This window comes from Cebus imitator, unplaced genomic scaffold, assembly GCF_001604975.1.
Source record: "Cebus imitator isolate Cc_AM_T3 unplaced genomic scaffold, Cebus_imitator-1.0 Scaffold297, whole genome shotgun sequence".
In the NCBI taxonomy this organism is placed as follows: domain Eukaryota; kingdom Metazoa; phylum Chordata; class Mammalia; order Primates; family Cebidae; genus Cebus; species Cebus imitator.
This window is the reverse complement of record NW_016107612.1, coordinates 2,204,741-2,215,687: the sequence shown is the minus strand read 5'-3', so window position 1 is coordinate 2,215,687 and position 10,947 is coordinate 2,204,741. Positions and strand designations below refer to the sequence as shown.

The window sequence follows — 10,947 nt, the reverse complement described above, 5'->3', positions numbered from 1 at the left end:
GCTCCTGCAAGTGCAAAGAGTGCAAATGCACCTCCTGCAAGAAGAGTGAGTGTGGGGCCATCTCCAGGAATCTGGGGCTGTGGCTAAGGTTGGGAGGGAGCCCGAGGCTGGTCCTGAGTGCATCCTTTTGGGGAACTGGGCTTTCTTTGTCCTTGTTGGCCGTGTCATTTTCTCCCCATGCTTTGTGCCCTGAGTTGAGACAGAACAGCAAATATTTTTTCTGTTGCGACACAGACCCCAACTGTACCACCCATGGTTTCAGAACAGAATTGCACTAAGCTAAAAAAGCATCCTCTGGGTCTGGGGTCTGAGCTGGAGCCAGGCTTGCTATTGGGGCAGGGAGGTGCCTGGTCAAGTCTACTGCCACCTCTCACTCTCCCCTTCTTCCCCAGGCTGCTGCTCCTGCTGCCCTGTGGGCTGTGCCAAGTGTGCCCAGGGCTGCATCTGCAAAGGGGCATCGGAGAAGTGCAGCTGCTGTGCCTGATATGGGGACAGCTCTGCTCCCAGATGCAAACCAACCTGCACAAACCTGGATTTTTAAAAATACAAACCTGAATCGTTTGCTGCATTTCTTTTTCTATTAAATGTGTGAATGACAATAAAACAATTTTGACTTGAATCTTACTCTGGTCTTCTTTGTGTGGCCTTGGCAAAAATGGACTGGGGTGGGGGTTGGACAGGGAGTTTAGAGACCAGGCTCTGGGTGGAAATGTGAGCCACTAACAATGAGAACAGCTTCAGGAAGCCAGGCTACCTCACTGAGTCTACACTGCTGTAAAGTGGCATTGCACTGTGCCACACCACATGGGTGGGGGCCATACATGGCCGCTTCCAGTCTCATGTTAAATGTGGCACAGAAACTTCATCCCTGATTTTTATTTTCTGATTTTCCTGCCCAACTTCGATCCACATTGGATTTTAGGCTCTAAAGTGTCTACAGTGCTGGAACCCAACTCCTCAGTTCCTTGAATCCTACATGGGTGCTATGATTCAGATGTTTTGTCACTGCCAAATCTCATGTTGAAATGTGACCTCAATATTGGGTCTAGAGGGAGGTTTTGGGATGATGAGGAGTGATCCCTAAAGAATGGCTTGGTGCCATCCCATGGCGAAGAGGATTCTTCCTCTGGTAGGTCACTCTGCAGCTGGTGGTTTAAAAGAGCCAAGCACCGTCCCCTTCTCTCTCTTGCTCCCTGTCTCTCCATGTGATGTGCCTTCTCTCCTTTGGCCTTCTGCCAGGATTGTAGGCTTCCTGGGACCCTCACCAGAGATAGATGCCTGCACCACACTCTGCACAGCTTGCAGAAGCAGAACTCGAAACAAACATTTTTTCTGTTTAAATTCCCTAGTCTCAGGGATTCCCTTCCAGCAAAGCAAACAGACTAGCACAATGGGGCTTTTCAAACACTATGGTGAAGGGACAGTGTTTATTTCCTATCCATCGTGACTCAAACCTTGGTAAATGTAATTGTATCGATTATGGAGATAATGAAATAAAAAAAGATACAAAACCAATATTTAATATTCAACTAGAAAAAAATTCAATGAATACATGAAGAAATAACAGAAAATGAAAGATGTACAAGCTTTGAACATATGATGATGTTTACTGCAAACAGGAAACAGCAAACTAGACCAGGTGCAGTGGCTCAGGCCTGTCTCTAATCCCAGCACTTTGGGAGGCCATGGTGGGTGGATCACTTGAGGCCAGGGATTCAAGACCAGCCTGGCCAACATGATGAAACCTCATCTCCACTAAAAATATAAAAATTAAAAGGATATGACATCATGTTCTGGTAATCCCAGCTACTTGGGAGGCTGAGGCATGAGAGTTGCTTGAACCCCCGAGATGAATGTTGCAGTGAGCCAAGATTGCACCATTGCACTCCAGCCTGGGCAACTGAGACTGTCTCAAAAAAAGAAAGAAAGAAAGAAAGAAAGAAAGAAAGAAAGAAAGAAAGAAAGAAAGCAAGCGAGCAAACAGGCCCCAGTGTGTGGCTCACACACCCTGAGCAGCACTGCCCAGCACATCCCCACAAAGGACCATCAGGCTTGGCCTTCCCAGAGCCACTGACAGGACACTCACTGACCCCTGAGAGCTCCCTGTTGTGAAATGGCTCTGAATATTCAGGAATTTCTCCCAAGCTCGGGCTGAATTTGTTCCTCTTTCAAATTTCGGCCCTTGACTACTTCAAACCAGTAAAGTGACTGGGAATGTGGAAGGAAATGCCCAGCACGTTCCTGACACAATGAAGTGTGTGTGATGATGGGTTCCACATGAAATACTTCATGTCTGCCTATGCAGGGATGATGGCGGATTCTGCAGTTTGGAGAGTGTGGTGGTGCTCATTAGGAAGGAGTGAGGCCCTGGCTGACTTGTAATTAAAGCCAACAATTAGTTCCACTGGCTATGTGGAGAGAATGCAATTTGATGTTCAATCAAAGAGGAAGATGATCCTCCTGGCCTAGAGGTGAGGACCGGGCTTGCCCACTGCTGCCCTGTGAAGAGATTTCAGAAGGCAGCCTGCGCCTGGGGCATGGGTTTTGGTGTCAGGCAGTCCTGGTTCACAGCCCACTTCTCCATGTACTGGCTATGTGGCCTGAGTGCATCACGGAAACTCTCTGAGCCTTCACTTCCTTATTTGTAGAAAGCAGATTGTATCTCAATGCAGGGATTAAATGACAGCATGGTCTGGCCCCTGACTAGGGTTTAATAAATAGTAGCAATCATGATCATTCTCTGTACACTGGCTTTTTTGGAGAATGAATCCTGTTAAATAGCAAAGCTAAGAGAACGCCTAAAGGTTTGATGTCAGATATAGAGGAATGACTGCCCTTTCTGTTACCACCTGCACCATCTTTTAGTTAATATTTTACGTTGAAATTATTAATATTTTCTTATACATACTTTTATGCGGTCCCGCGGTGTGCACCAAGCAGAGCTCAGGGGGTGGTGCGCCTGGCCCCTCTGCCCCGCGCAGCCCAGCCCAGCCCAGGACCTCTTTCCTTGAAGTAAGCATTTATCATCCTTCTTAATTTAATGCACAGTCACCACATCAGGGCAAAATCTCTCCCTTGGTGACGTCCCAAGCTTTGGACGTCCTTGGTCTTGGTGGGCCAGCTAGGCTGTGGGAAGCCCAAAAGAAGTTAAAAAGCAAAAGAGGTCTTAAACAAATGTGCCCATCACCCTCTCAGGAGTGGAGAATGGAAGGGAGGGAGGCGGGGCCCTGTGTCTGGCCTGTTGCTGTGAAGAGGAGAAAGGAGGCCAAAGGACCTGGATGACTATGCAGGTAGGCGGAAGGTCACATGGTAGGCCGGTCCTCTGCACACAGCTCCCTCGCTGCGCTTCCCGCCTCTGTCCTATCTAGTAACGTGAGCACTAGGCTGGGGTTGCATACGGATTCCCACGGAGGCGAAGTTCAGGTCACTGGTGCGGGGTGCGAGGGTGGGGATACCGCCACCACCTGAGGCTGGGTTCCCGGACCACAGGAGTGGACTGCAATCTGCGGGAAATTCGGGAGGGCCGGGATTATAGTCAGGACGCCGAGTAACGCCGGGAGCGCAGCCCCTCCAAAGCGAGAGAGAGCCAAAGGGCCGCCCTCAGGGTGCCTCCTGCGCCCGGGGAGGATACTGCGCCCGGCCCGCCTGCAGCGCACAGCCAGGCCCTGAACCCGGGGGCGGCGCTGACGCTGCGCGGGGCGGCTGCCAGACCTGGGGCAGGGCGTCTGCGCCCGGCACCCTGCCCTGACTCTAAAGTCGGAGGCCTGATCCTGGGCTCCGTTCTGCCTCCCACCGGCCAGCCTGTTTTTTCGCCTCTGGTTTAGGAATTCCAGCCTCATCTGACCTCCAAATGGACCCCAACTGCTCCTGCGCCGCTGGTAAGGGACGCCGGGCTTCGGGTCTTAGGGTCTTCATTGTCGTACTACAGAATAGAAGGTCCCTGGGGCAGGAGGCAGGTGCATTTTGAGCTCTACCTAAAATGGACTCCTTTGCTTTGCACTTCTCGAGCTTTCTCCCCGCCAAGCACCTTCCTCACTACTTAGAACACTGCCATCTTCTCAGGGCCTCCCATTTCTGAGGCGAGAGGACAGGCTGAAAATTGCCCGACTACAGGTCACCCTCAAGGCCAGAGGGGTGCTGAACTGGGACCCAGTGCTTTGTCCAGCATTTGTGCTGCCTGAGGCCGATGGGAAGCACGACACTCACAGCTCACTGCCTTTTTCTTCCTTGCAGGTGGCTCCTGCACCTGTGCCAGCTCCTGCAAATGCAAAGAGTGCGCATGCACCTCCTGCAAGAAGAGCGAGTACAGGACCATCTCCAGGAATCTGGGGGCTGGGCAGAGTCAAAGGAGGGATCTCCACAGGCGGGAGCAGACCAATGATGAGCCTCCCACATCTCCTTGCTTCAGCAAATGACTTAGGATCACAACTGGAAGAACACTAGAGATGGTTAATTCCCAATCTTCATTCTTACCATGGGGAAGCTGACACCAAGAGCGCACACCAGCATCCCAAGCACAGACCTGACACTTGAGGACTTTCCTCACTTAAGTGTATCATCCTGGGAGACTGTCCTTCCTTTTACTGCGAAAGGCATGTCACTCCCTCTCCAGGCTTCTACCATGTCCTGGGCACAGGAGGGGTGGGCAGCTTTTTCATGGCAAGACCCTCACCCCAAATATTCAGGAGTTGTCTCCTGACAAGCAATGCCACCCTGAACTAAGGGTCCTTGGGGCTGGAGGCAAAGCTTGAGCCAGGCCTCTGTTGGGGCAGGGAGGTCTCTGGTTGAGTCTGCTCTGACCTCTCACTCTCCCCTTCTTCCCCAGGCTGCTGCTCCTGTTGCCCTGTGGGCTGTGCCAAGTGTGCCCAGGGCTGTGTATGCAAACGGGTATCAGAGAGGTGCAGCTACTGTGCCTGATGTCAGATGTAAATAACGCAACCCTTACAAACCTAGAGGTTTTTTTTAATACAAGCATAACCCATTTACTATGTCTGTTTTCTCAAGTGAAACATAGGAATGACAGTAAACATTGTTGACCTTATTCTGCCTCTGGTTTTTTTGAGGGGTGTCCTGACATAAGAGACCCCAGACCCAGCAGAGCTGGGATCATCCTATATACTGAGTGCCCTGAAGCAAGTTGGGTTACCTGTCTCTGGTCAGTTTCCTAGCTAAAAATGTAAGAGCATCATGCCAGATGATTTGAGGGCACAGGAATCAGTCGTGGACCTAAGCTTTGGTGAGATAAATTGAATGAGTATGAAAAATAAAAATACAAAGTTCATTTTTCATATTCAACAAGGAAATCTCAAAGGGACATTAAGAACAAAATAACAGAAAAAATAACCACTAATGCTGCACATCTGTTGTAAGGTGTAGTGATATTCAGTAGGAAGGAGGAAGGTCCTGGGTGTCTTGTAATTCATGGCAACTGTTAGTTATCTGGCTATTTGGTGAGGCAATTGCTATCTGATGTTCAAAAAGGAAGAGGAGTCACGTGGCCCAAGAGTAAGCATCATGCTGGCTTAAAGCGCTTTGTGAATAAGGGATTTCAGAAGGTAGCCTGGCCGGGTGCAGTGGTTCACACCACCTTGGTGGCTCACATCGTGCTCTGCTCAAACCAAGGCAGGAGGATTGCCTGAGGCCAGAAGTTTGAGACCAGCCTGGGTAACATAGTGAGAACCCCTCTCTATGTAAAACAAAACATTAAAATAAAACAAGAAGAGAACGCAGCCTGGCCAAGTACAGGTGGTTTGGTGTCACACAAGTAGGTTCACAGCCCACTTCATCCCTTACTGGCTGTGCAACCTGGGCAAGGTGCTTAACCTCTCTGAGGCTGCATTGGCTTATTTGTAGAAAGAAGGTTTTATCTCTACTTTGGAATGAAATGTGGCAGTGGCCTAGCACCTGGCTAGGACTCAGTGAAGAGTGCTGTTATAATCATTTGTCCACATGGACTTTGCAGACAAAGAATCCTATTAGATCTCATCAAGCTCCTTGGGAAAGGACCACCAGGTCCTTGGAAGCATGACTGTGGAGTGGAAGTTGGGAATGTTTTTGGAGTCTTACTGATCTGATCTTAAGGATATGTGGATGACTTCCTGCACCAACTCTCCAGCATAAGACACTGCTCCAGCATTTGGACAGAAAACAAGCCTTTCCCACCCTTCAAGTCATTTGATCTTCACACAAACCAGAGAGACAAGTGTGTACAGAAGCTGATTATGTAGGGGAACACTGTCCTCTAGAGTAGTTAAGAACCTGCCCAAGGTCACACAACTCACAAGGTCATCCAGCTACAGGTTGGATGAACTTATGGTACAGCTGTCCTCAAGCCCTCTCCAGAGCTGGCAGATCATGTGTAAGTGGATGCGAAGTCCTCCCCATCACAGTTCTTAGCTGGAAGTGCCCTTGGTGAGTTGGCCCAATTGTGCCCTGACTGGAAAGAGGCATACTGGTGCCCAGGAAGGCTAAGAGCTATGAGAGGGATTGAGCTATGTCAGCTATGTCATAGCTATAACATCGAGCTATGTCAGCTCATTGCTCTTCCCTCTGCTGTCCTTGTGCCAGGTTTTCCGTGTCATCGTGTTTTACATGACATAGGGTGGTGGTTGAGGCAATGACGTTGCATCAGTGCAAATTTCAGCTCTGTCATTTATACCTGGGTAACACAACCTCTCTGTGGTTCAGGCTCCTACCCTGTTCCCGTGCATAATAATGGGGTCTGGCTGGGAGGACCACATCAGTTAATACATATAGAGAACTTAATATAGTGTTCAGTGTGTCTCAAGTAGTCTGTAATAGCTATGATTTCATTATCTTTATTCGCAGCAAAGGAACATTTTAGTACCTCCAGACAAATAAGCCAGTCCTGATGGCTTACCTGTGTGTTCCATGTTGTTCCCATCAATAACATGAGCACATGACGCATGGATCAGAGAGGGAACCCTACCCATCCACAAATAGGGATCTACACTGCATATATAAAGCCGTAAGCAAGATAGTCCGTGTCCGCATAACAGATGTGAAAGGATTCTTGCCATTTCTGCCAACACCTGCACTGTTATTTTCCTTAACGTTTTCCTTTAAAGAATCCTATTTCCTTAATGTATTTGCAGAAAAAGCAAACTCTCTGGCACTACTGAAAATAAGAATCAGTCAGCTTGCAGACATGGAAGGTAGCCACACAGTTATATACATCCCTCTGTATCACTTCTATTGCTCTCCGGATTGACGTTGTTGACATTTGTTTTTGTTTCAAGATTTCAAGCCGTGAAGAGGTGCTGAAGACATAGTGAGGGCGAAGGGAAGTTTCATCACTGACCTCTTTTCCTTGAAAAGCTGAGTGGCTTCACACCTGCAGCACACTTTCACTCTCTGTCCTGGGCTAGTTACTTATCTCCTTGTGTTGTCCTTGTCTGATGAGTAAGATGCTGTCATAAAGAGTTTCCCTTGAGGGTTGCTGTGAGGGTTGAAACAGCCAAAGTGACTAAACAGGGTCTGGCTGAGTCCAAAAGCTCCGTAATAGTTAAGAATCCTGAAAGTAATAACTACTTTTCATGCTTCTTAATACAAGGGTGAGTACATCAGGAAAATGATCCCTCCCTTGGGAACATTCCAAGTTTTGGGAAGCTCCATCCTTGGGCTTGGTGGGCCAGCTAGGCTGTGGGAAGCCCCAAGAAGTTACAGCAAAGGAGGATGTGGACAAATGTCCCCATTACCTTCCCAGGAGTGGGGAATGGAATGGAGGGAAGCAGGGCACTATGTCTGCTCTGTTGCTGTGAATAAGATAAACGTGGCCAAAGGACCTGGGTGGCAATGCAGGTGAGGCAAAGGTCACATGGGCTGGTCCTTTGCACACAACTCCCTCACGGCACTTCTCTATCTGGGGACACAAGCACTAGGCTGGGGTTGCACATGGACTCCAACAGAGGAGAGGCTCAGGTCACTGGTGCAGGGTGCTGGGCTGGGGACGCCGTGACCACCTGAGGCTGGGTTACCGGACCACGCAGGGGCAGGAGTGGACCGCAATCTCTGAGAAATTCGGGTGGGCCAGGATTATAGCAGGGACACCGCCTACCACCAGGCACGCAGCCCCTTCAAAGTGAGTGGAGGTCAAAGGGCTGCCCCGGGGATGCGCACCGGCCGTGCCAGGGAGGATCCTCCACTTGGCCTACCAGCTGCACACAGCCATGCCCTGAACCCAGGGCACCTCTGACACTGCGGGAGCCAGAGCTAGACCTGGGGCGAGACCTCTGCACCCGGCACCTCTCCCTAACTACAAAGCCAGAGGGGGCTCCTGGGCTCTCTGTTCCACCTCCCACTGGCTTGCCCGCTTCTTCACCTCTGGCATAGGTACTCCAGCCTCACCTGCTCTCCAGATGGACCCCAATTGCTCCTGCGACACTGGTAAAGTTTGCCAGGTTTCCGGGCCTTTAGGACCCCCGATTTTTAATGGGGGATTTAAAAATGCAGGAGGCAGGTGCATTTTGAGCTCTACCTAAAGTTGATTTTTTTTTTTTACTTTGTACTTCTGATGCTTTTTTTCTTACCAAGGACCTTTATTATTATCACTGAAAACCTTACCATTGCCCCAGTGCCTCCCATTTCCAAGGAGAGAGGAATGAGTCTCAAAACTGCCCCTACTCCAGGTCACCCATAGGCCATAGGTGTGCTGAGCTGGGACCCAGTGCTCTGTCCAGCATTTGAGCTGCCTGGGCTGGTAGGGAGGTGGGAGACATTGCTTCTTCAAGATTCCCCTCTTAAGTCTCTGTGTGGTATGAAAAAGAGGGCACCTGCCCATCTGAGCCTGTGGGGAGGAAAGGTGGGGCTGGGCTTCACATGCCTGGATGGAACAAGGTAACAGGTTTCCCGTGCAGTGAGCAGGAGGATGCTGAGGGGCTGCTTCTAACCCTGTACCACACTCACTGCCCACTGCCTTTTTCTCTTCCCTGCAGGTGGCTCCTGCACCTGCACCAGCTCCTGCAAATGCAGAGTGCACCTGCACCAGCTCCTGCAAATGCAGAGTACACCTGCACCTCCTACAGGAAGAGTGAGTTCAGGGCTTTCCCTGAGAATCTGGGGGCTGCGCAGAGTCAGAGGAGAGAACCCAGAGCTTGGCAGGCAGGAGCAGCACAGTGACCACCTTCCACATCTGCTTTCCTGGCAACTGATTCAGGGATCACAGCTGGAAAAACACAAGATGGTTGATTCCCAACTTTCATTCTTAAAATAGGGAAACTGAGGCCACACGAATGCACCAGCCTGCCAAGCACAGACCTGATACTTCAGGACTTTTCTCACTTAAGTGAATGGTTCTGGGGAACTGGTTTTCCTTTGTGCCTGTAGCCCCAGCCACTGCCTCTCCAGTCTTCTGTCCTCTCCTGGGCATAGGTTGTGCTGGGCAGCTTTTTCACTGGAAGACTCTCACTCCAAAGATCCAGTTGACTCCTGGCAGAGCAATGCTGCCCTGAACTAAGGGTCCTCTGGAGCTGGAGGTAGGGCTTGAGGCAGGCCTCTGTTGGGGCAGAGAGGTCTCCAGTCAAGTCTGCTCTGACCTCTGACTCTCCCCTTCTTCCCCAGGCTGCTGCTCCTGCTGCCCTGTGGGCTGTGCCAACTGTGCCCAGGGCCGCATCTGCAAAGGGGCATCGGACAAGTGCAGCTGCTGTGCCTCATGTCAGGACAGCCCTGCTCTCAGATAGAGAAAGAATGACCTAAACAAATTTGGAATTTTTTTTCCATACAACCATGGCCTTACTATATTTGTCTCTCTTTTATAAAATACGTGAGTGATAATAAAAGTTGTTGTCTTTATTCTGGCTCTGGTTTTCTTTGTGTGCCTTGGAAATAGGGGACCCCAAACTCAACAGAGCTGGCATGGGTGATTGCATTGTCCAGAGATGTGGGTGCTGGGACCATGTCCTATCATCCTGCATGCTGAATGGCTTAAGGAAAATCAGGTTCCCTGTCTCAGGTCACCTTTTCAGCTAAAAGAGATTCCTGTAAGATGATAATATGGTGTGTGTTTTTTGTGCCTTTCTATGTTGAGCTACATAGTCCAGTTAATCACTGGCAGATGTGAGAGGAGTGAGGCAGATCATAAAAGGGCAGAGGAATCTGTTGCTCACCTAAGCTCTGATAAGATAAACTGCTTTAGTATGATAAAATCATAAGAGAAAATCCACTTTTATATTCAACAGGTAAACAAGTATCTACAAACATATGAATATATGAAAAACAAAATTACATGAGAAATAAAAGAATTACAAACACTACCCATTTTTTCTGGAGGGTACATTTCACACTGGAGACTGTTATCCAATCCGTCCTTGTGCGTGGCTAGCACAACTTGAGCACCCCTGGAGGGGACATTCCCCTAGGACCCATCAACCTTGACCTGCCCCATGCCACTGATGGGAGTCTCCCTTCACCCTGAGACTCCCTCCTGTGACTTGGCTCTGAATCTGCACCTCTCCCAAGGTGAGGCTGAAATTGGTCTCTCCCTCAGCCCTTGGTTACTTCAGGCCAGCTGAGTGAGTGGGAATGGAGGAGGAAGTGCCCAGCATTGTTCTGGCAAGATGTCTGTAGATAGAGACTGGTTTCCAGGTGATGTACTTTGAGTCCACCTATGCGGGGTGTGATGGCATATTCTGTGGCCTGAAGATGCTTTGCTGTTCATTAAGGAGGAGTGAGGACTGTGACTGGTAATTAGGACAACAGTGGTCGCCCTGCTTATTTGTTGAGGGAATTGCTATTTGTTTTCCATATTTTTTTTCTTTTTCTTTTTGAATTGCTATTTGATATTCAGCCACAGGGGAAGATAAGACCTGTGGCCGAGGAGTCAGGACCATGCTTGCCCACAGATGCCCTCTGTGAAGAGCACATTTCAGAAGACAGCCTGGGCCAAGTGCAGGTTTCGGTGTCACACAACTGGGTTCACAGCCCGCTGCA

At 49.6% G+C, this 10,947-nt stretch overlaps 2 protein-coding genes across 5 annotated transcripts; both read left to right on the top strand.

Annotated features, from left to right (window-relative positions):
• Positions 1 to 5: 5 nt before the first annotated feature.
• On the top strand, positions 6 to 522 carry LOC108285478 (metallothionein-1G; the record flags this gene model as incomplete). The annotated part of the gene is made up of 2 exons (XM_017502707.2): positions 6 to 45; positions 393 to 522. Coding segments are annotated over 2 exons (132 nt in total), but the record flags the coding sequence as incomplete, so codon positions are not given.
• A 2,398-nt stretch (positions 523 to 2,920) lies between these two features.
• Positions 2,921 to 9,760, top strand: LOC108285460 (metallothionein-1-like). 4 transcript variants are annotated; one of them, XR_005196043.1, is made up of 4 exons: positions 2,921 to 3,012; positions 3,825 to 3,878; positions 4,234 to 4,448; positions 4,826 to 4,916. XR_005196043.1 is itself a non-coding variant. In XM_037729313.1 (4 exons), the coding sequence occupies exons 1-4, from the start codon at positions 8,379 to 8,381 to the stop codon at positions 9,696 to 9,698; spliced, it is 210 nt and encodes a 69-aa protein (XP_037585241.1). In that variant the 3' UTR covers positions 9,699 to 9,760. The 4 variants fall into 4 exon arrangements, 1 of the variants encoding a protein (XP_037585241.1); XM_037729313.1 differs by lacking the exons at positions 2,921 to 3,012; positions 3,825 to 3,878; positions 4,234 to 4,448; positions 4,826 to 4,916 and adding exons at positions 8,379 to 8,406; positions 8,955 to 8,992; positions 9,025 to 9,049; positions 9,580 to 9,760; XR_005196045.1 differs by lacking the exon at positions 3,825 to 3,878.
• Positions 9,761 to 10,947: the final 1,187 nt, after the last annotated feature.